Genomic DNA, 25,826 nt, shown 5'->3' on the forward strand with positions numbered 1-25,826 from the left:
TTATCTTAATCCCTGTATACTCCCTTTGATAGTGACGCAAATGCTTCATTAGCTTTACCTACTAACTTTGTTTGAACAAATACTACCCACGTGGTCTTTGGCCAATTCAATTGTTTAGCCATTTCTCAAATGAATTTAAAAAGGCTTCCACATCTTTCTCATCAAATGTTGGCAATGCTTGAATCTATTTGAACAAAACCCTACTAAACTTTTGACGAGGAAGTATTTCCTCTTCCTCTGGACCGTCCTCAGCTTTTGCCTTTAACTCCAACCTTTTAAGTTGATGTTGGAGTGCCAGTTTCTAAGTTCAAATTCTTTTACCTTATTCCTTTGCAAATCTTTCCATTTCTTCCTCCTTTTCATTTCCTTTTGAAAAGCCCTCTTTGTTTTCCTTTGCTTCTGCCATTGCTAATCTCTCCTTTTCCTTTGCTTCTATTTCCAATTTCTTCATTTCTATTGGTAATCAAATTTGACCTAATTCTAATGATTCAGACTGTCTCTCTGGCAAACTTAAATATTGAGCAATTGCTTGCTTTGCCTCAACCTTCCTCACCCTTTTTGTCAAGGTTAACTGCAGCTTCGTCACCAAACCATAACATTTTGCTTTAGTCTCCCTTTGGAAACCACATAAAGTAATTGCTTCCACACCCAGGAAAATATTTGCAACTGAAAGAGCAATCTTCATTTGTGGTGAGTGTGCTTTACACTCAATTGGCTCTGTTTTATTACCTTGCTCTAGAATCGCCAGGTATCTTTATGATACCACCACGAGGTTCAAGTTCAAGTGCTGATCAATAACTCAATACACCAGTTAGTAAGGTTCAAATCAAAACACATTTATTATATACAGTCAATCGCTACTCATGCATAAATACTACAAAACTAAGCTACTTCTACCACTAAAGGCCAATACTTATCTTCTGGAAAAGGAACCCACTGGGTCAGGGAACAATGGCCTCTTGTTTAATCCTGAGACTGCAGGCTTCCACCTGGCACGGACTAAGGGTCAGGAGCGCTTATCTCGTAGCGTGTGTTGACTGGACACTTACTTGTTGGTGCAGCTGCAAGGCAGTTCAGGGTCAAATGTTGTTTCGGTCTGTTGCGTGACCCTGCTGAGAAGTCTATCGAGAGAAACTGCCAAGAGAGCGAATTGAACTTGGGACCTGTCTTTTATAGGCCCCAGGGGCTTCGCGCCCTTTTGGGCGGACCCCGTACCTGACTCCAATCGATTGGATCACGTACCAATCGATCGGTTTGAATTCCCCAATATTGGGGTTGTTTCCTGATCGCTGGGCAGTCCTTGGGTGCTCGTTAGCCTCTTTTGTCTTGGACTCCTGCTGGCGCCGAGAAGTCTGGTTTTACCTCAATTATCCTAACTGTTGCTATTGTGCCTGGGAATCGCTCATTAATATTCAGTTTGCTGGTTTCAATGCTGTCTGCTTTCTGCAACTCGAATATACAGAAGAACTCTGCAAACTGCTTGTTTTCTCATACTGTCCAATTTTCCCTGCGTTCTTTGCGAATCTCCATTTTAAAATCGGGAAGTGGCCAACCCAGGTGGCTACACCAGTCATTCCTATTTAAATTCCAAAACCTGAAAGGATGCAATCATTCCACACACACTCACGGTCTTAATTTCAATTATCCCAAGCCAAACAAGGAATTATATTTTAAGAATCTCAGACAAGTCCTCAATTTTATTAAGATCTCAGACTAGGCCATAACTGTGACTCGGATACATGACTGAAACCCCAATGTTTTCGTTTATTTGAAAGACTGTGTGGAAAGAAAGATTCGCTTCAAGAGTGATTGCAGGAAGAAATAGGGCGTTGTTATTTTTAAAATCCGACTCCGGGCTATCAGGGAGGCAAAGACCAAAACATCAGCCTCTCTCATCCCCTGAACTCCCGGATCTTCCAACACCCCAAATATCACCACTTCTGCACTCGGTGCTTCCCCCACGACCCATTTCCTCACCATATAATTGCTACCCAATAGAAGTCCATCACAATCAGCTGGGCAAGCCCCCTCGCTCCAGAAAAACCCTCCTAATGCCCACACAAACCCAGAGGTCAGCGCATTAACCTTCTTGAAAAATGATTTCGGGATGAAAGTTGGGAGGTTCTGGAAAACGAACAGAAACCTTGGCAGCACCGTTATTTTTAACTGTCTGCACCCGCCCCGCCAGCAACAGCACATCCCACCTCCTAAAGTCCGCTTTCATCTGCTCCCCCAGCAGAGCAAGGTTCCACTTGTGCAGCTGCACCCAACCCCGAATATCTGAAACTCGCCCCCAGCACCCTGAACAGCAGCTCCCCCAATCTCCCCTCCTGACCTCTCGTCTCAATCGGAAACACCTCGCTCTTTCCCATATTCAACGTACACCTGGAAAACCGGCAAAAAACTCTTCCAAAATCCCCATTATGTCGCTGATACGGCCCAACGGGTCTGTGATATAGAATAGGTTGTCTGCATTAAATGAGACAGACCCTGTACTCAACGCCCACCCACACCCCCACCCCCCTGGCTCAATCACTCTCCAGTCCCTCGATACCCTAAGCACCATTTCCAGCGGCTCAACCGTTAAGGCAACGGCGAGCGGGGGCAACCCTGCCTCGTCCCTAATGCAGCCCAAAATACCCCAAACTCACTCAGTTCGTCTGCACACTTGCGACCAGCGCCATGAAAAGCAACCGGACCCAGTCCAAATCACTGCCCGACCCAAACCGTCCCAACCCTTCCTGCAGACATCCCCACTCCACCTGATCGAACACGTCCATCACCACCACTACGTCCTGCCCCTCAGAAGGCATCATGATTACATTAAGCAGCCTCCTCACTTCACCGTCAACTGCCTCCCCTTCACAAACCCCGTTTGATCTTTGCCTATTGTAATGACATCTATACGTATATGTAACTAAAGGGTTAATTATAACATCTAGTTGTAACCCTACCACTAGAAGCCATTACAAGTATAAATAGCAGTTCCTAAACGATATTGGTCTCTTTCTACCCAGGAGTGTTTAGTAAGCAGTAGTGCATGACAGATAGCTCTCAGTGTAGTTAGTATTTTTAGTTGTGAATCAGTTAATTGAATCATATTTTATTACTTGATTTCTAGAGCTAGTTCCGCAGTGTCGAACTCAGATATAATCAATTGTTACTTTAATAAATTAGTTTGCTTCAGTTGAAGACTCATGGTTTCTTCAGGTTCACACCATCAGACCATCTGCATTAACAGCAACTAGTAACAATATATATTATTAGACCCAGTAAAATAACACCCATCACCCCCGGGCAACAGTCCTCGATTCGCAAGGCCAACGCTCTTACCAACAGCTTGGCGTCTACATTCAGTAACAATATCAGGTGGTATGACACACACTGCTCCGGATCCTTGTCGTTTTTTAATATCAGGGAGATAGAAGCCTGCGACAATGTAGTGGGGAGTTCCCCCTTCTCCCTTGCTTCATTATACGTCCTCGCTAGCAGTGGCCCCAAGTCCACCCCCTCCAGGTCCAACACCACCCTATCCTCATCATCCTTATTCTGCTAATCACCCTCGCCGCCTCTTGCTCCCTCAACTGGTGGGCCAACATCCTGCTTGCCTTCGCCTTATACTCATACACTGCCCCTCGGCCATCTATAACTACCCCATCGCCTTCCCCGTAGACACTAGCCCAAGCTCCATCCATAGCCTCTGCCTCTCCTTCAACAGTCCCCGAACACCTACTGTCTACCCTCAAAATCCTGTCCACCAGCCTTGCCATACTCCGAGTCAATCATCCCCACCAGCAATGCCTTGTCTAACACGAAGAAATCAGTCCGGGAGTACACCTGGTGCACATGGCAGAAGTATGAAAATTCCTTCGCCCTCGGCCTCCCACACCTCCACGGGTTCACCCGACCCCCTCCCAAACCTCCACGGGTCCACCCCCCTCTCCCAAACCTCTACGGGACCACCCCCACCATGTACATAACTCCTTCGCTCACTTGGGACCCAACCGGTCCAAGCTCGGTTCTATAACCATATTATAATCCCCGCATAATCAACTGGTGCTAGTTAAAGTCAGGAATCTTTCCTAACATGCACCTCACACAATCTACATCATCTCAATTTGGAGCATAAACATTTACCAAAACCACCGGCATCCCTGCAGCTTTCCACTTACCATTTCAAACCTCCCCCCGAACCTGTCACAATGTTCCCCACCTCGAACATCAACCGCTTATTCACCAACACTGCCACCCCTCTCGTCTTCATGTCCAGTCCCGAGTGGAACACCTGCCCCACCCATCCTTTCCTCAACATTGTCTGGTCCCTTATCTTCAGGTGCATCACCTGCAGAAAGGCCATATCCGCCTTCAGACAACTCAGGTGCACGAACACGTGACCGTTTGACCAGCCCATTCAGCCACCTCTCGTTCCATGTGCCCAGCCTGGTCAGGGGGCTCCCTGCCCTGCCCCCCCCCTTCCTTGCTGTTCAGCCACATACCTTTTTGAGCAAGCCCCCGTCTGTGTCATGTGACCCTCCAGGTCCACGCTTGGATGCCCACCATCCTTGATCTTTTTCCAACTGCGCCACATCAACCATACCCTTGTCAGCAAACCCCCCCTCCACCCTTGAACAAAACACCAATCCTAACCCCCCCGTGCCTGCCTCCTGGCAATGCACTTCACTCCGTCAACTAGCCCGCCCAGCGAGCATGGTGGACCCCCGCCCAAGGCCTCCAACTTCCCTACCACCCCCAACTATCCCTCTAACTATACTCCCCTGAAGAGTAACTATGGGTGCACTCACCCTCATTATTCCCCCATAAAATACCGCCCTCCAGGAAACGCACCATCAAAGGCTTCGAAAAAACACAAACTTCTCCAAAGTTCAATGTCCTCACTCTCCTCCAAGTTCATTGTCCCTCATTTCGCTTCTTCAGGCATTCTGAAATAGTACTCGCTTCTGATGTCATCCAGACAGGCCGGGTACAATACTCTGAACTTCACCCCCTTTTAAAGATGGCCACCTTGATCCAGTTGAACCCAGCCTTCCTCTTCGCCAGTTCTGCTCCCAGGTCTTGATACACCCGCAGCTCGTTCCCTTCCCAGGTGCATTTCCTGATCTGTCTTGCCCATCGGAGAATCTTCTCCTTGTCCAGAAAGTGGTCCAACAGCACCACCATCGCCCTTGGTGATTCACCCGCCTGCAACCTCCTCATCATCCACCCTCTCAATCCCCGACTTCCGGTTCCACCACCTTGCTAGGTCTTGCAGGGCCTCTTTCCTCTACTGGAAGAACTTTCCATTAAGGAATTCTATTAACTGCTCGGTTGACCATTAGGCGGGCAGAGCAGCTCCCTAGCCCTCCGCCATCTTATCTTGTGGTGTACCACAAAGGCTCTCCTGTTCCAGCAGCTCTTTCCTTCTTGCCCCACTCCTAGTCTGTGGATCCAACCACCAGCCACACCAGAGAAGGAAAACCTTCCCCAGGCAGTCCTGCACTTCTTGCACGCAAATACATTGCCATTCGGGCAGGGAAAAGACTGAAGATATCTGCCTTGAGCAGAAGCCACCAAATGTGTGACCGGTCGCTCCATGGTCACCACCGGAAGTCCTGCCCGCTATATTTATTATCCAATTATTCCTAACATCTTTCATCGTCCCAATTAACAAACCGATAACTAAGCTTAGAGGAGGACGATGCCAGAAAAGTGTGGGCATACGCATCAGGAAAGGATTGACTGGTTAGGTCTCTTCTCTTTAAGAGAGGCTGAGAGGATTACCTAATGGAGATATGTAAAACTGTGAAATATTTTGAGAGTGGATACATGTAATGTTTCCTCTTGTGGGAAAGAGGATAACTAGAGGTCATCAATAAGACCATCACTAAGAAATCCAATAGGAAATTTCTTTACCCAGAGAGTGGTGAGAATGTGGAATTCATTACCAGAGTGGTTGAAGTGAAAGCTTTTTTAAAAAATGTTTCTAATTAAGGGTTAGCACTGTTACTTCACAGTGCCAGTGTTCCAGGTTCGATACGCAGCTTGTTGGGCGGCACGATAGCACAGTGGTTAGCACTGTCACTTCACAGCTCCTGGGCCCCAGGTTCGATTCCTGGCTTGGGTCACTGTGTGGAGTCTGCACATTCTTCCAGTGTCTGCGTGGGTTTCCTCTGGGTGCTCCAGTTTCCTCCCACAGTCCAAAGATGTGCAGGTTAAGTGGATTGGCTATGCTAAAAAATTGCCCTTAAAGTGTCCAAAAAGGTTAGGTGGGGTTACTGGGATAGTGTGGAGGTGTGGGCTTAAGTAGGATGCTCATTCTGAGGGCCGGTTCAGATTCGATGGGCCGAATGGCTTCCTTCTGCACTGTAAATTCTATGATTCTATAAGGGGCAATTTAGCATGGCCAATCCACCTACCCTGCACATCTTTGGTTGTGGTGGTGAGACCCACGCAAACACGGGGAGAATGTGCCAACTCCACACGGACAGTGACCTGGTGCCGGGATCGAACACGGGTCTTCAGCGTCGGTGAATACATTTAAGGGGAAGCTGGACAATCACAAAGGAGAATGGAATAATGGCTTGCAATGGTAGATTCAGATCAAGAAAGATGTGAAGAGACTAGAGTGGAGCTCAAGCAGCAGCATGGACTGGTTGGGCTGAATGGTCTGGTTCTGTGGTATATGTCTGATGTACTCAAACAGCAATGATTCCCAGTCTCCAGTCGAACCTTTACCCTAGGGGGCAGCAGGGTAGCATGGTGGTTAGCATAAATGCTTCACAGCTCCAGGGTCCCAGGTTCGATTCCCGGCTGGGTCACTGTCTGTGTGGAGTCTGCACGTCCTCCCCCTGTGTGCGTGGGTTTCCTCCGGGTGCTCCGGTTTCCTCCCACAGTCCAAAGATGTGCGGGTTAGGTGGATTGGCCATGCTAAATTGCCCGTAGTGTCCTAATAAAAGTAAGGTTAAGGGGGGGGGGTTGTTCGGTTACGGGTATAGGGTGGATACGTGGGCTTGAGTAGGGTGATCATGGCTCGGCACAGCATTGAGGGCTCAAGGGCCTGTTCTGTGCTGTACTGTTCTATGTTCTAAAGCTTAGTTGATCTTGTTTCCTTATATGCAATATCATGGGAATCAGTTACATCAGTGCCAGTTTGTTTTTAATGCAAAAGGCTCTAATACAATCAAAACTGCAGAAATCTGGAATATGGAAAATGCCGGCAATATGCAAAATGTCGGGCAGCATCTGTGGAGAGAAACAAAGTTAACATTTTGGATTGATGACCTTTCATCAGAACGTCCTGCACCGTTAGTATCACTCACAAAAGTGCAAGGAACTGATGGAATTTTCAACTGTCTTTACTGCTTCATGGATCTGTGCCGCAAAATGTTCTTGCCTCCTGCACATTCAAGTCTATAACCATCAACATTTTCTTCCTCACCTTCCATCTCCAAAGCCCTTCGCGCTCTTGATCGAAGAGGCATGTGAAAGATCTTTTGTTTGCACGTGTCACCCCTCCTTTAAAATTCTCAAACTGTTCTTTGTAATCATAATGTATCGCTCTTCTTTAAATGCCTGTGCTGTCAAACATTCTACCATTAAATCCCAAGAGCCAAATTTGAATCTTCCCGATTCTGCTGCCTTGCCAATTATTTTCCCAAAGTGATGCCATGAGTAACGTTGATGTAGCACAATATTTGATTCTGAGCCAAGCTTTAATCTCAACATCCTATCCATCACCAAGCTTACATCCAGCACTGTAATATTACTCGTGTCTGCTTGTCTTACAGCCCTTCCACTGCTGAAGTACTTGTTTTGTGCACACTTGTCACTTCCAGGCTCAATTGCTCGAGTTGTCTCCTCTGGTTTGACATTCTCCTTGGCTCATAAAATCCAGCTTGGCTAAAGCTTTGACATTTGTGTTTAGCTTGCACGAAATCTCACTGGTCCATCACTGACTTTATTCTCCCAATAAATCAAACATAAATTCCTTTCCTGGTTTATAAATACCAATCTTGCTCCGTGGCATCTTCCAGTGGTTTCTGAATATTGTTTTCCTGATTCTGGCCTTCTAATCATCCCTTGTTCTCACAATAATAGAGGTACAGAAAATCCACACTGCACGTTGAGTGTACACGCCTTTAAAGTTGTGATGTTTATTATAGCATCATTCTGACTTCCAAATTCTCTACAAAAGGTGGGAATGAATGAGTTGGGAAGGAGGAGAGGAAAAAGAACACTGCTCATTCATAGAAGAAAGCATGCTACACAAGATTTACTATATGAAGAGAAAATTGATGCTTTAATGAAAATACAATTTGTTTGGAAGCATGCCAGTTTATTTAAAGTATTAGCCACCGTTAACAGTTGGGTAAATTTTCCAGTCCCAGTCATGGCGGGCATCGGCGATGTCAGGACGGATAACTTGACAGACCGAATGAAGGTCCATTGACCTCGGGTGGGAATTTCTGAACTTGGGCCGGGCAGGGCTGGAAAATCCTGCCCAGTATTTTGAGACTTGACATGGCATGACTATTACTTCCTTCCGTAAACAGGGGCAACCCTGTAAAAGCGCATAGACATTATATTCTCTACCATTTCTTCATTTGACAAAAATACCCTGTAAACTGATGAAAGTCTGGCATTTGACTTTATGTAGTATTTTTTCCATAAGTAATTTACTGTACTTAAGTTAGTTCAGTTGGGAATGCACAGTACTGTAAAGTACAGGACAGTATTTCAAATTGGGGCTGGTTTAGCACAGTGGGCAAAACAGCTGGCTTGTAATGCAGGCCAAGGTCAGCAGCGCGGGTTCAATTCCCATACTGGTGCGACTAGGGGCTTTTCACAGTCACTTCACTGAAGCCTAGTTGTGACAATAAGCGATTATTTATTTTTATTGTATATTGGTTTATCTGGGTGAGAAATACCCAAAAGAACCAAACTTTGTTTTAACACTGATTCTTATGGGAACCTGTGAGTTACTTGCAATCATTTCACTTATGAAGTTTTGATATCAGAGAACCTAACTAGGACTTCAAGTGAGGAAATAATGTTTCAGCTACATTGGGAAGTATACCCATAGATGAAAAGCACCAATCTTAAAAACTTTTTCCTTCAAGCTTTCCAACATACCTCCTAACTTCTGCTCTTGTTTCAGCCGGCATTCCTAATGTCTCCATGAAATATTTGTACAGGTTCTACACAATTTCAGGTTGTGGATGTAGAAATTTTGGGCTTGTACTACTATATTTGTAATGTGAATAAACACAGCAAACAAACTTTGAAATAGATATACAATTTATTGTCCAAGCTGTGAGTAGGAAAAATACACCTGTGCACAGGAACAAGCAGACCCTGTTTATGGAAAACATCGTGCTATCAACTGCTATTCAAGCCAAAAAGTTCACATAACATTTAAAAAGCCCTCGTTTACCACTTCATCTCAAATTTGACTTTAGAGCTGCCTAGGTAGCTGTAATTTTAAAAAAATTACTTAGTGCAGATGTAATTGCTGGTTTGATCAGTGCACCCATGAAAAATGGTAAACAAGAGTTGCTGCAGTGCATTATATAGTGAAATCTGTAGAAATAGGTTTAGCACAGAACTAAAGATGTCCTTCTATCCTGAGTAGTGATCATCACTAAAGAAAATGTGGAGAAGGTTCAGATTTATGTAGCCTACAAGTTACCATCAAGGACTCACTGGAATACATTTAATTTGGACATGGGAGTGAATTTGACTGTACACAAAAGTAACCTGGTCTGTTACTTTCTTGAATAGATGTAAAGGGGTGTTTTAAACTTACATAAAATGCACCGATTTGAGTTTTTTTTGCATTCTGTAAATCCAAACATCTCTACATTTGTAGGACTATGCAAAAAAATACTGCATATAAAAATTCCCACAAATACCCTACCAAAGAGATAAAATTTAATTTCAGTACAGAATTTAAATAAGACACCACACTTCAAACAGTCACAGAAATGAAGTATACAATAGCATTTGGATTGGTCTGTGAATTAACAGTCCCTTTGAACTGTGAACTGTATATATCCATTCTAAGTGACCATGAAGCTGGAATAACGAAATCAATACTGATTGGCCACTTTGCCTAATTTACTTCAGTTTGGGGTTTCATGATGTACATTAATAAAATGGTAAAGCAAGGAAAACATGAGTAAACACCTTTTATTCACACTTTACAAAAAGCTACTCATTAAATCTACTACAAACAATACTACCAGTAATTAGTTTACTGATTATAAATTGGACATGTTTGCTAATTATACAAACAAAGACGACTGCAGGTCCCAGACAAGGGTTCATCATTACTCTATTATGGGTATTTACTACATTTTTTAAACTTAGCGAGTTTCCCCAAATTGTTCATTCCATCCTGGTTTTGTCTGCACCATCTTTATTTAAGTGCTTTGTCTTTTTAGTTAAACGTTTTAAAAGTTAAAATTTGTCACAATCCACTTAGCTGCATTCCACATTAACTGTAAACTGGAATGAAGACTGGTCCAATTTTTTTTTAGTGTCATGTTGTGTTCTTTTGTCTCTCTGCCTGCAGTCGAAACTAAAAAGCTAGATCAAACTATACCTCTGGCTCATTCAATGCATAATATAGTACAAGCTAACTCCAAAGGTTCCCCTTCTTCCCCCTAGCACCTTAAACAAAAAGCACAGCAAAAGCTAACCTACTAAAGCTTGCACACTTGGCTTTAAGAATATGCTACCAATGGCACAATGAACAGAGAGTAGAGATATAGCTCTGGTCCAGCTGAAAAAACACAAAATCATGACTATTTAAAAAAATAATGGATTTGAAACTTTGTCTGGAAGACCTGCATGCAAAATATAGCTCAGTTCTAGTTTACACTGCTTCAGAACATTAAAATTCCTACCAAGGAATGCTACTTCTCTACAAGATCAAAGCACACAATATTGATGGTGTATGGTCTCACATGATGCAGCTTTCCTTGGTGAAAAGTAGCACTGTGCAAAGGGACAGAAGCAGTGCTAGGGTACAATGGGCTAAAGTTATACTCTGCACCCTACTGTACCCAACCTGATCAACAATGTGGTGTTCATTGCTCCACAAGAAAAAAAAATGCCACAGAGCTTATACAAAAGTGTCTTCATAAAATCTCACAAATCTTAACAGTTTTTATTTTTTAAAAAAATCTCAAAAGAAGATGCTCAGGATTTCTCCGCGTGCACAGGCAGTGCTGGTTCCAAAAAACCCCTCAAAAAATAAAAAAGGTTGATGAGGCACGTCATGTAAAAAAATTAAATCAGAGGAACTTGGGGAAATTCAGAGATTATAAGGTTCGAATGCTGATACCAAATCCTGAGGAGTGAAATACTTGAATTTAAATCAACAATGTCCTCAACTGTAATAGTACACGAGTTACAAACCCAGAACAGTGCAAATATTAGCAGAGGAAACCTGTTGCAACTTCTTTTTTCTTTACAAATGGTTTTTTAAAGCATGAAACAGATAAAAATTTAGCCTTAGTTTACAATACAATCATTTTTCCAAATCTGTTTTAAATCTTTTTAAGTACAAAACTCACTAAATCAGGTCTTCTATGGTTCATATACAATCATTAAAGGCTAAATTCAAATTCAAATTTATACAAACACTTCTCAAAATTGTGGGAGTGAAGTATGGAAAGAAAGGTCCTCAATGGCTACTACTGGCCTGAAAAGGTAGTGCTAGACAGGATTTTTGTGCAACAATACACAGTTGATTCCACTTCAGTAAAATAGTTTACTGTTTTGACAAGTAGGCAATTTAAAAACCAAACTCACAGTTCTTTTACACCTGCATATTTACTTTGAATTAACATGTAATGAAACACTCCAGGGTTAAGACCCCCACAGAGCAGTCAGTTTTGTGAGGTTTACAAGGGCATTACTGAAACATTTTAGTTTCTTCTTGTTTAACTTTGGCTTGAAGCACTCCCAAGTTTCTACTGAGAGAAAAGAAGCGCACTTGTGAGCTACTAGGCATTGAGGCAGTATTTTTTTTCAAATGAGTGGGAGGGGAAAGAATCCATATTTACACATCTAGGCAAGGGAAAAAAAAACTGTTGCCCTGACCAGGATGAGATAACCACATGATAATTTTAATTGATATTTAAATTAAATTCAGGGGAACAGTTGGAAAATAATTTTTTTGTCAACATTTGCAGATTAAATCCTTACTTTCACCATTGAACATGCCTTTAAGCAATTAAATATTGTCAGATTACAGTTCTTTTGTCCCCATTTCAAAGTCAATTGCACTCTATACCCTATGTAGCTATTTATTAAACTTTCCACCATATTACAAAATGTTCAGATAAACGGTGACAATGTAAAATGTTTCATTCACTTAGTTGGATTTCAAAGTGCACAGTTGCATTTCAAAGTGTGAGTTTCTGTTCTGTGAACATTCCTACGAAAATAAAACATTGCAGCAAATTGCCTCCTCACTCACCACCCCCCCCCCGCACCTCTCTTCCTATCCACCCACCCACTCTAATAGGAATCAACTGTATAACTTATGTATAGAGACTGGAGATTTTGCTTCATTTTACACCAAAAATGAAGCAGCAAAAAGCAGTAGAAGCTTTGTAAAGAAACCCATTTTCGGCATTTGTCTACTGTTTACAAAGTAGGAAACAGGGCTCAGAATTTCATTATCTGTAAATAGCACCAGACTACTATTGTTTATTACTGAGACAAGCTATCCAAGAAACAAATTTAAAAATTGATTAAGAACATAATTTAGACAACAATCCTACTGGCCATACTTCACTCCTCAGTACTTTGATTTTACAATTTTACAAGATTGTTTAAGAGGCTTCCCTCCAAAGAGTACACACACAACTACCTTCTGCCTGGCAGATGGATACCATTTACTGGTGACACAAAGGGCAGTAAAAGCTCCAGTTGTGCAAAAAGTGAGAAATGGTCAGATGGAACATGTGGATGTGGACAGCCACTGATGCTGTTTTCAATCAGCCAATTAGGATCCAAAGGTCCAAGAACACCCAGTATGTTAATGTGAGGCTTTGAGTAGAAGATGTAGTCAATAATACCCTGCAGTCAAGTAAAAAATATAATCAACTTTCGACAGTCACAATGAACTTCAGTTTCTCTTCTGGTTTGTACAAAAGGTTATTGATACCACATATAACCTGAAGTAACCAAATACGCAAATCAGTATCAAACTGGAAAACAACTCTACGTGCATCACATTACACCATTTGACAAATTATGAGGATTGATGAGAGCAAAAAAATGCTGACACCAAACTTTTTGCAAAAAATGCAATCAGACCAGCTTGAGAGCTATTCTTTGATTCAAACAATCCATGTAAACTATTAAGTACATTTCCTATCAGTTGCCTTTAAAGCAAAACATTGAGAGAATAGTATTTCCATGTCATAAATATCAATAGTCTCCTCCCAATGTCGAATTTCAGCTTGAAGTGGGTAGCAGTCAATAAGGATAGACTAGCTGAACGTTCTTTGTTCTGAATCCATGCTGTCCTATCTGACTCTCTTTGACCAAATATGAACCCATGCTCTGCTATGAAATTGGACAGGCTAGGGTGCGATCGGATGGCAGAGACAGTACCCAAGGGGCATCTGTTCGAAAAGCCCATTGTTTTTACAATTTGTTTTCACATACAGGAATTCTTCATATGCTTTAAAAACACAGAATCTGGAAATCCTTATATCACACTTGCAGATATTTTCTGTGGTGTGATTTGTTTCCGCTCCCAACATGGAAGGCAATTATTACAGACAAGCTTTAGTCCATGGATTGCCCACATCAGCAACAGAAGGATCAGATGCTTAATCTAACAAAGCTGGTTATTCACAGTGGAATATCATAATTTACAGCCCTCATATGGCCTTTTGTCACTCCTTTTTCAATTATACGGAGTATTTTCAAACTGAAGTTTGTATTTAGGGGGAAAGAGTGGCTATTGAGCAAGAGGTCCAGGCCGTCAAAACTTATTATAGAGACGAGAATCTACACAATATTTAAACCATAGGGAGTAGGACAACACAAATGTACATGAGGGAGAAAATAAAGCAGGATTAAATCAAAAAAGGTTATTAAAAATTGGCAACCCAACAGCTGGGATTACATTGAAAAATCCACTAAACCCAAAAAATCACTGATCCCCAAATGTCAAAGTTAACCAAATATCAAAACAAATTTTAATATTAATATTTAATATTATTATAATATTTGTTGTAATATTTGACTCGAATAGTTGACGAGAAACTGATAATGTGGTACTTACTTTGAAGTCAAAGGTATAATTTGTATAAGGCATCAGGCCATTCTCATAGGCACTCTTCAGCTTAAAGCCATGAGTGATCCTTGCACTTGGCGTTCCATTTTTTCCAATATTACTGAATTTCATTAGACAGTCACTATATCTCAGCTCTTTAAAATCCTTGTGGTTTGTATCAACTCCTCCAGTGGCCAAGTATTCTACAACACCTGAAGATCAGAAAAACAAACAAATCTTTAGTGACAAAATAAAACAATTTTGGTTTAGATGACACCTATTATCTGGAAATTTGTTCGGAAGAAGTCATACAGACTTGACCATTAACTCTGTTTCTCTCTCCACGTATGCCACCAGGCCTGCTGAACTTTTTTACCATCTTCTGTTTTTAAATCATTCTAAAGTGCTTTGCAGGGGTGAGGGTTGGGCCACAGGTGAGGATGAGCAGGAGGCACCACAGGAGCGAGCAAGCATGTGGAGGGAGGTGATGCGCTTTGCTCCATAACCGACTACCGTCATTTGGTATTCAACTGCACTCTGTGCAAAATCTTAATCTGAGCTAGATTTTTAATCTTTAACTGGGATAGGTAGCAGCTAAAAAAAGGTATTGACAGCCAGGTCTGGTTTAAGTTGTGTAAATGAAATGTGAAAAGCGTTACAAAATTTAGATCATATAAGCAGGGACAGGGGGAGCAGAGTGGAGAACTTAATTTTCAATTTTCATTGCGGGCAGATGAAGCTCCATTGTCGAGACTCAGGTTCTTAAAATGACCTCTATGTTTGGCAGAAAGGGCATTAATCCTAATTAAATAAACCTCCACATACCTCAGAACTATCTTCAATAATATAAAACTTGGGAAGTGGGTTTAAGAAAACCTAAAATATTGACATGACTTTGAGAGCAGAGCAAATGCTTAGTGAAAGCACTTAAGTTGTTTCAGCCTCATGAAGTCCTCAAGTGTAAGTCCACATAGTAATAATGGCAACAAGACATGGTATCTAGCCGTTCTTGAAAATTGTTGACCATTCAGAAAACAACAAAATATTCTACTTTAATGTCAAATAGCAATCAGTTTTGTTCCTCCAGTACATTCAAATTTCTCTCCCTACCCCAGCTCATGAACACAATAATTTCACGTTTACTGGTTTCAATCTCGTTCCTTCACGAAAACCATGCATAGAGCCAAGATGGTAATTAATGGCAGACTACTGACAACGTGACGCAATCGACTTTCAATCCTCTCCTTAACTGGGTGTCCAGAAAGGATTACTTTCCAGCAAGTATCTTTGGAAATTTATATAAATCTTTATGTTTCAAGGAACCCTTTTGTCAGTAGGCATCTGCCCTGGGCTGTGAATGACTGTGCAAAGGACAGGTAGGTATTTAGGAACAAGAATAAGTCCTTTATTTTATTTAGATTTGATTTTATTTTATAAAGATTTAAATCCTCAAATCTACTGCAAGAAGGCAGAGATAAATTATTAACCATGTTCTTGTTGAATGGTGGAGCTGGCACAAAAGGCCACCAAACAACCTACTCAACTCCTTGTTCACGGTTGTTCCATATTCTTTGAGCAGACCAGACCCCAAAAGTGGCCACGATACTGAACCACAACCCCAATATTTTAGTTTATTTGAAAGACTGTGTAGAATGATTCGCTCCAGGAGTGATTGATTGAAGAAACAGGGCTTGCTTATTTTTAAAACAAAACTTTAACTACATTACACCTTTTAACTTCACCCAAAAAGAACAGCTTACAATTTGCACCTTAAAGACTAATAATCAATTTCCCATTAAACAACAAGAAACACAAGATCTCAATCTATCTTACTGTGGAAGAATTGTGGACTCAGCATCAGGCCGATCAGAAGGCAACTCCTCTCTCCCAGGTTATTCCACCAACTGTCTCTCGACCGCTTTCAAACTATCTATCTGAATTCCTTGGCTCCACCTCCCAAGTTGAAAAATAACTTATCTCTGCAGGCTGCAAAGCATATTAACTCCCCAGGGACTTCCCCAGGCAAACCACTATGCATCAGCCCAGAGTGAAAAACATATTCCTTTGTCAATTTCACATGCTGGCTGCTAAACCGACCAAGACCCTGCATAACAGAATTCTTCTAAAAGAAAACACACTCCAACCCCAAGCTTTTAAACCTTAAATTGCCCCCTGCATTTAGAATCCAATCTTCCAAACATCTTCCAATTGTCACAATACCTTCAGCTAACAAAAACCTAGTGATCTCGCTTGAAGGTCATTTTACAAACATATGAGGAAGATCTTTTAGACATCTCCTAATGGGCTAGACAATAATTAGTAAAACATGTGGGCCCATAAACAAATAACAGAAGATCTGCAATGTAATAAGAAAACAATGACAAAACATCAGGCAATCGGAGGCTCAAACGAAGCGGTTTTGTGGCTAGAGATGAAGCCAGCTCTGCAAACCCCATAAATCGTCCCCCACACACATTCTACCTCTAGACTAACAGTACAGAAACAAAGCAATGATGCAGGTCTGGTTACATACAGCACCATCCAGTGGTGCAAAGCAAATAGCAACATAATGCAGTTCATTGGAAACCCATATACAGAATCAGATACAAAAGCAATTGACCCAGAATTTGCACACTGCATGGGCCACGGGCTGGATTTTTTCCATCACTCTTAAAATCCAATTGCTGGAAGTGCAAATTAATAATGGGGAGGCAAGGTCTACAGTGGAACTGGTGATCCTGGTGAACAACAAACTCAATAGCATCTCCTTAACTAATGAAATGTCAGGATTTTAATGGTTAGTAATACTCTGAGGTGACAGCTTGGACATCTAGTTACTCAAGCAGTTTAAAGGGCAGCACGGTAGCACAAGTGGCTAGCACTGTGGCTTCACAGTGCCAGGGTCCCAGGTTTGATTCCCCGCTGGGTCACTGTCTGTGCGGAGTCTGCATGTTCTCTCCGTGTCTGCGTGGGTTTCCTCCGGGTGCTCTGGTTTCCTTCCACAGTCCAAAGACGTACAGGTTAGGTGGATTGGCCATGCTAAATTACCCTTAGTGACCAAAAAGGTTAGGAGGGGTTATTGGGTTACGGGGATTGGGTGGAAATGAGGGCTTATGTTGGCCGGTGCAGACTCAATGGATCGAATGGCCTCCTTCTGCATAAATGTTCTATGTCTATGTTTGAAACATGTTTTAAGTGTCTTGTTGCACAGGCAAAAACAAAGTATGAAATAAAAACTGAAAATACTTGACAATCTCAGCAGGTCCCTGCCCCTTTACCTCCTCCCTGCTCACCATCTCAGGTCCTGAACACTCTTTTCAAGTGCACCTCTTTCAATCTGGTCTATTTCATTTGCTACTTCCAATGTGGTCTACTTTACATTGGAGAGACTAACTGCAGACTGGGTGACCGCTTTGCAGAACACTTCCAGTCCGTCTGCATACTGCTCAACTTTGTTCTGCCATTCACACATTCCAATCTCTTGATGTGCCACTATCAGCACCCTGTTAGCCTTAATCACCTCCATTCCCATTCCTTTTGTCTTCTGACCTCCACATCCTCGTCAATCTCAACCTATCGCTGGCCCCCTATTCAGCCCCACCCCACACAACAGTATAAAGCTGACCCCATTTCTCGTTCTCTATAGCTTTGACAAACACTCATCCAGCCTCAAAACGTTAGCTCCGTTTTATCTCCACAGATGTTGCCAGACCTGCTGAGAAATGTGCAGTATTTTCAGTTTTTTTTTCAGATTCTGGCATCCGCAGTAATTTGTAAGTAATCTGCAGTGTTAGGGCAAGCAATGAATATGGGATACACAATAGTTTAAATTTACAAGTAATCAACAAAGTTAAATAGTAAGTTTAAAATGCCCAAGAAGTTAACACATGGGTCCCCAATTCTTCCTGATGCTATTGTCAATGCTCTAAATTTCCATGCCTCATGATTTCCTAGTCAAAGCTCAATCCCAATGCCAGCAGAACGTCCATCTCCAAAGAACACCAAACACAAAAACATTCCCTCAATGGCTTAGTAGCCGTGAAACCTCATCACAAGAACATAGTATCAGCAGGGCTGCTCCAAATGCTGATAAAGCAGCGCTCATATCATCATTTTGGCATAATCCCTCTTGTTCCTTCAGAGCCTGGATCTGTCTATGAGCAAGGCTGTGTGAAACCAGCTAGTTTTATTATAAAAATGCATGTCTGAGATATATTTCTTGTCGGTTAAACATCACATCAAAAAAAGCACATTGTAGCAACCAAAGTGTTAATAACTGGGCAAAATTAAGATTAAAAAATGAAATTGGGATAAAATAAAAAAGGGGAACTGATGAGAGCAGATGTCTGAAGAGGGTTTTGATCTGCAAAATAGCATACCAGTAAAAAAAGCAAGTGTTTACCTATGTAACAAGGCCAAAACAATTGCGTGTAGAATAGTTAACTTCAGAGTGGAGAGATAAGGAAATTGGCACTTATATGCTAAAAAGCTGGGCCACAGGGTGGGTAACATCAAAGGGAAAGAATGATATATCCATCACCATAAATGAAGAAAGGGACACATTAGAGGGAGCTACCATCACAGTCACATCCAGCAGCAGAAAACAGTATCCCCCAAAACAGGACAGCCAGTTAAAATCAAAAACTGGAACAAGATTACACCTTCGCTGAAACTGAAAACAACTGTTTTCCCAAACTTAGCCAATGCACGTGTGCGTGGTAATTATCTTCCGGATTTACCTCAGAGTTATATAATATTGGGTACCGTCTGGAAACAAGACGTTTCTCAGAGTACAGGAAACATAGGTAGTTGGGAACAAAGAGACAACTTCATGTAATACTGTGTTGCAGTGTATCATAGTATCATAAGTAAATAAATATTCTTTATTAATTGATCTCAAAATGACTGGGCTATTCCTCGGGGCTCTTCGGCAGGATTTTGAAAAGCATAATTCCTGGGCTCTTAAATGTGATAGTGAGGAAAGTGTGGAACAAGTGAGGAGGTGTGTGATTTAAAATATGTTGACTGCAACAGGACTCTTGCAATGGCTAAGACTTGTTTGGGAGTAGACACTATACTTTGGAAAATCTGAAATTGTACCTAATGCTAAATTGATGGAATTGGCGAATACGTTACAATTAGGGTTACCAGCAGGGACTAAGAAAGCTGAGGTAATTGAAAGAATAACCAAGCATGTACAAGAGTTGCAAGGTAAACCAACTTCTTCGAAAAGTGAGGAAATTGAATGAGCTAAAATTCAATTACAAATGAAACAATTCGAAATGAAGATGAAAGATAAAGAGAAAGAACTAGAAATTAAGAAAATTGAATTGGAGGCAGAGAAAAATGGAAAGAGACAAAGAGAGAGCTTTTCAAAGGTATTTGGAAATGGAGAATGATAATGGCAGAAAGGGAAATGGAGAAAAAGAGAGCATTTCAACTTAAAATGCTGCAAGTTAAAGCAGAGACACCAGAGTGGGTGGAGGAAGGGCATAGATCCAGGCATGAACCTAGTGGGAGATGTTCAGATTTGTACAGGCACTTCCAAAATTTGAGGTAAAGGATGTTTTAATTAATTTGAGAAAATAGCTAGACAAATGAAATGGTCACATGATATTTGGAGGCTGATCTTAAGAGTAAACTCACAGGTAAGACTAGTGATGTCTGTGCATCTTTGTCACAAGAAAGATCTTGGGGAGTGAAAGCTATATTGGGTGCTTACGAATTAGTACTGGAGACTTACAGACAGAAGTTTTGAAGTGTAAAAAAGCAGTCTGGACAGACATATATTGAATTTTAAAGGGTTAAACAAGTAGTTTTGATAGGTGGGTCAGAGAATTAAATTAGAAGGAACCTATGAGACGCTTAATTAATTTTGATGGAGGAATTCAAAGATTCATTCCCGGCAGTGAGAACAGCTTATGTGGAGGAACAAAGGTTTAAAACTGAGAGGTAAGCCGCAGATCTTGCAGAGGACTACAAACTGGTTTAGCACAGGGCTAAATCACTGGCTTTGAAAACAGACCAAGGCAGGCCAGCAGCACAGTTCAATTCCCATACCAGCCTCCCCGAACAGGCGCCGGAATGTGGCGACTAGGGGCTTTTCAATGTAATTTTCATTTCATTTCATTTAGCACACAAGTCAAAGCCTTTTTTCGACACACTTAAAGCTGAGAAAGAAAGTGGGAAGGTGCAAGAAAAGACAGTCAAGCAGGAGGGAGCGGTCGAAAATTCAAGTAGGCTTCGTCTCAAAGTAAAAAAGGTGGTATGGAGGGAATGAGGGATACGAGGAAAGTTAGATGCTTTCATTGTAATAAACTGGGCCATTCAAAATCATTATGTGAGAGTTAAATGGCAAACCAGTGGAGTTCTAAGTCTTAAGAAAGGAAACATTAAATCAGAGACTGGATGACACGAGAAGCTGGTAGGGTTTGTATACAGGGAAAAGCAATAGGGGTGAAAGTATGTGCCTAACTTGCACAGGGGTGGAGTGAACAGCAGTTAGCTGATGTGTTTAAGGATTTTGTATGTGAAAGGAAATTTTGCACGTGTACAAAATGGAATGGGAAAATATATCAATATTTTGAGAGATACAGGAACGGGTCAATCCCTAATATTGTGGAATAAAGATAATTGTTGTTCAGACGGGATAATGAAGGAAGAGGTCCTGGTTAGTAGTATTCATGGAGAGACTAAAGAAATTCCTCTGGTGAAAGTAAACTTGTAGAGTAGCTTGAAGACAGGAGAAGTGGTCGTAGGAGTGGCAGAAACATTGTCCATTGCAGAGATTCAATTCATTCTCGGGAATGATACAGCTGGATTACAAATAGTAATGATGCTCACTGTGGTTGAACAGCTGGTAGAAAATCAAGCAACAGAAAAATTGCAAATGGATGATCCTGGGATATTTTCTGATTATGTGGTAACAGGATCACAGGCACATAGGATAAGACAAGAGAATGAAGAGTTTAGAGCACAGGATGAGAAAAGTAAGATATGGTTGCCTGCTACTATCTTTAGTTAAAGTTGAATGAAGATGGAAAAGATGAAGGGAAGAAGCAGATGTGTTTAGCTCAAAGGGTTTGATACAATTACAGCAGAGCGATTGCACAATAAACCAGCTTATCTGGAATTGAAAACGAAGTGTATTCCCGAATGTTATTATGTAAAGAATGACATATTAATGAGAAAATGAAGTCCTACTCATATTGGTGCAGGTGGAAAATGGGCAGAAATACATCAAATTGTTTTACCTCCTGAGCATAGGAAAGTTAGGTGGGGTTACGGTGGAGGTGTGGGGATAGGGTGGAGTTAAGGGCTTAGGTAGGGTGCTCTTTCCAAGGGCCGGTACAGACTTGATGGGCCGAATGGCCTCCTTCTACACTGTAAGTTCTATGATTCTATGAAAAAATTCTAAGGATAGCTCATGAAATTCAATTAGGAGGATATCTAGGAATAAAGAAAACACAAGCAAAGATACAGGAACAGTTTTACTGGTTGGGACTACATAAGGATGTAGTTACATTTTGTTGAACAAGTCACACGTCATGTAATAGGGAAACCACAAGCTGCAAGAAAGCAAGCACCTTTGATACCTATTACAACTTTTGACAAATCTTTTACAAGGGTTCTAGTCGACTGTCTTGGACCACTTTCGAAAATGCAAAGTAGAAATCAATACAAATCAACTATTATGGATATATCCACTAGATTTCCATAAGTCATACTGCTAAGAAACATGGGGTGCGATTCTCCGCACTCACGACGGTTCGGAGAATAGCGGGCCGCGCAAATTTTCACGGTGACGCAGGTCCGACGCCCTCCCGCTATTCTCCGAACCCCGCACAAACTACACGTCGGGATTCCCGGCAAAGGCCTCGAACGCGCCCCCGACACGACCAGAATCGCTACTTATTGGCCCCCCGCTATTCTCCAGCCCGCATGGGCCGAACTCCCGACGTCATCACGCACTGTTTCACGCCGGCCAACACACCTGCTTTTCAAGTTCGTCAACCAGTCGTGCTGGCTGACGAGAGCTTCGATTAGGCGAGCGCACTGCTGGAGTCTGGCCACAACGGGGAAGGCATCCCGAGAACGGGAGGGGGGTCCAGAGCGAGGGGGGGGGGGGGGGGGGGAGGAGTCTGAGGGGGGGAGTGGGGGAGACGGAGGGGGGGAGTGGGGGAGACGGAGGGGGGGAGTGGGGGAGACGGAGGGGGGGAGTGGGGGAGACGGAGAGGGGGAGTGGGGGAGACGGAGGGGGGGAGTGGGGGAGACGGAGGGGGGGAGTGGGGGAGACTGAGGGGGGAGTGGGGGAGACTGAGGGGGGAGTGGGGGAGACTGAGGGGGGGAGTGGGGGAGACTGAGGGGGGGAGGGGGGGAGACTGAGAGAGTGAGCGAGTGACCCGTCCAACCCCGTTACAAAATGTCTGCCACCATGCCATGGCGTGGCGGTCACGAGGACACGGCCGCTGGTTCCCCTGTGGCTTACGGCCACAGGCCACTGACGCACTGGTTAAGAGGACGTAGTTAACTGCCCGTTGGATGCAGAAAGTGACCAGGGGTTAGGCTGCCCGCGTGTCAGCAGCGCGACCAGGCCACCGGGACACACAGGTATCCCGTGGCAGGCGGCTGCCGAGGTGTCGACTAACCTCCGTCTAAAATGTCCGTCTAACATGTCCCGTTTCTCTGTCCCCCACCACCCTTCTGTAGGTTAGCACAATGTCTGCGAACAGAACGGCTATGTTCTGCGCAGTGGTTGGGGCCGCAGTACTGCATTTGGAGATGCAGCAGCATCCACAGCCACAACCTGCAGTGGATGCAGGGCAAGCTGCAGCAGCAGAGGGAAGGGCCGAGGAGTTGCCAGTCGTCGAGCAGCATGGAGGGGGGAGGAGGAGGAGGAGGGGGAGAGAGTGAGGGTGCAGCCACGGCGCCAGAGGCGACGACCAAGGCCGAGGGTGTACCGTGCCCGGATCTCTTTCCTAACAATGATGGACATCACCTGCAGGAGGAGACTCCGGCTGAGTAGGCAGACGGTGATACATATCTGTCACCTCGTGGCGCACTTCGCCCCACGTGGAACGGGGGGAGGACACGCGATCCCGGTTGCCATCAAGGTGACGGTCGCTCTTAACTTCTATGCGACCGACTCCTTCCAGTCTCCGAGCGGGGACCTCTCCGGAGCGGTCCAGGCACCTGAATCTCATCTTCAGGAGGCCAAGGCAGCGCTCCACCACACCCCTGGTTGCTGCATGGGCATCGTTTCCACATTGGTCTGAGGCCTCCGTATAGGTGTCATCAGCCAAGACCTCAGCGGATAACCCCTGTCGCCTAGCAACCAGCCCCTCAGCCGGGGGGGGACGTCCCTCAAACATCGCAGGGATGAACGACTCGCCAGTATGTAGGAGTCATGCACACTCCCTGGGAACCTTGCACAGACGTTCATGATCCTCATGTGGGGGTCGCATACTACCTGGATATTCATGGAGTATGTCCCCCTCCTGTTTGTGAACACGTCCCTGTCCCCTGCAGGCGGGCGCATGGGGACGTGAACACAATCGATTGCCCCCTGCACCATCGGTATCCCGTCATTGTTTCCCTGGGTTTCTTGATGCATCGGCTGTGCGGGTGGGTTGAGAAAGTCCAGGAACTCGGAAAACGTCTGGGAGCCAGCTGCATGCTGGGCCTGGTCTGGCCTCCGCCAGTCCGGGCCCTCGGCTGCTCCGACCTCCACCTGCTGTACCTGCTCAGCTGTGATGTACATAGTGCGACCCAGACTGTGACCCAGGAGCCTCATCACTAAATAGGCCAACCGGGGTGAGTGTCTCTGGGATGGTGGATGGTGTGGGAGATAGCTGTGCCGCAAGCTCGAGGTCGTCTTGTGTTGACGCCTCCTCTATGTCATCGGCCCGCTGAGAGGCCGCAGGGCGTTCACGGGCCATTTCTCTCTGTTGCTCTGTCGCCGCCCTCTGGGCGTCCTGCTCCACAGATTCGGTTGGGGAGGATGGGACTCCCCGCTGATCTTGTGCGGCCCTGGGTGAGGTGGGGGCAGATGCCTGTGTCTGCCTGGAGGCAGATGACCCTGGTCGTTCGGCATCACGTCCTGGGGAAGAGAATGAAACGGGTTATTTAGATTCGCTCGGCCGGGCGCTGGACGGTGACCCAGTGGGCAGGGTGTGAAGGGACAGAGGATGGGGGAGGGTTGTTTGTCATGTAGGGTTGTCTCACTTGTTGCAGCTCCGCCAACCTCGCATTGCGCGATCTCCCGGGTGGCAGATCCCCCAACAAGGTCCAGTGCCCTCTGCTCAAACGTGGTGAGGGGGCACAGGATGGGCGAACCCCCTCCAGTCTTGTTCCGCTCACGGGTGTTGTGAGCGGTCTTGTCCTGTTGGGGGAGGGGGCATAGGTATATCATTACAATACGGCAGGTGTCAGCAGGCCGTTCAGATACTGGCGGTTTGGGGGTCAAGTTGTAATAAGACCATTGCATCTCTCCATGGGGGCCAGAGCGCTGGGTCTGTGACTACTTAGTGAACCACCCTCAACTCACTCTGCCCCAATCCCCCTCCACTCCCCGTGCGGGGGGGGGGGGGGGGGAGGTGGGTGATTAAGTTAAGGGGGGAGGGATGGTTGTGACCCGGGGGCACCCTCTTGGCACTTACCCTGGCAGCCCTGGTGAGGTCGTGCATCTTCTTCCGACATTGGTCTGCAGAGCGAGGGGTCTGCCCCACAGCACTAACAGCAGCAGCCACCTCACGCCAGGCGTGGCGTGGCGCACCGCGCTGGCAGGGTGGCGATGCCCTCTACGCAGGCAGATGATGCCCCTCCTCTGCTCGATTGATTCGAGCAGCATCTCCACGTCAGCCTCAACGAATCACGGGGCTGCTCTCCTGAGCTCCGACATCCTGGCCTACAGTTTCTGTGCTCGCCCACGCCCTTTTACAGCGTCGGGCGGCGTCACGTGGGCATGTTCGTAGCTTCGCCGCGTTCCGGCGTCATCGTGCACATGATTGACGTGGCCCCGATCCTAGCCCATTTCCCGGACGTGAATACCTCGGGAAATGGGCCGTGTCGGGCCGTCGCAAAAGTCGGCCGTTTTCACGGCCAACTTCGCGATTTTCCACGGGTGCAGAGAATCGCGCCCATGGTAGCCAAGAGAGTGGTAGATTAATTAACCAAGTTCTTTACTGGATATGGCTTACCGAAAGATATAAATTGGATCAAGGGTCAAATTTCAGGACAGGATTATTTAAGTCATGAACAGCTTGGAAATAAAACGATCCACATCATTGGCACATCATCCAGCGTTACAGGGAATATTAGAAAAATGGCATCAAACTTTGAAAACAACGGTGAGAGAGTATAGTCAAGATTACACTCTTGATTGGGATAAAGGGAATTACATTTTTATTATTTGTCATAAAGAATGCACCAAATGATTCCACATGATTTGGTCCTTTGGAATTAGTTTATGGACATGAAGTTAGAGGACCACTGAAATTAATCCAAGAAAAGTTACTGAGTAAGAAAA

At 44.2% G+C, this 25,826-nt stretch overlaps 1 protein-coding gene across 3 annotated transcripts in view; it reads right to left on the reverse strand.

Annotated features, from left to right (window-relative positions):
* Positions 1–9,276: 9,276 nt before the first annotated feature.
* LOC119965250 (CCR4-NOT transcription complex subunit 6) overlaps positions 9,277–25,826 on the reverse strand; it is a 143,931-nt gene continuing 127,381 nt past the window's right edge. For 2 of the 3 annotated variants that reach the window (XM_038795740.1, XM_038795741.1), the window contains 2 exons: positions 14,309–14,511; positions 12,877–13,089 (listed from right to left, as the gene is read on the reverse strand). In XM_038795740.1, the coding sequence (XP_038651668.1) occupies positions 12,877–13,089; positions 14,309–14,511 (416 nt within the window). Of the gene's footprint in view, positions 13,090–14,308; positions 14,512–25,826 lie in introns of all 3 variants that reach the window. The other variant, XM_038795742.1, reaches the window with a different exon arrangement.

Source organism: Scyliorhinus canicula, chromosome 4 (assembly GCF_902713615.1).
Source record: "Scyliorhinus canicula chromosome 4, sScyCan1.1, whole genome shotgun sequence".
Taxonomy (NCBI): Eukaryota; Metazoa; Chordata; class Chondrichthyes; order Carcharhiniformes; family Scyliorhinidae; genus Scyliorhinus; species Scyliorhinus canicula.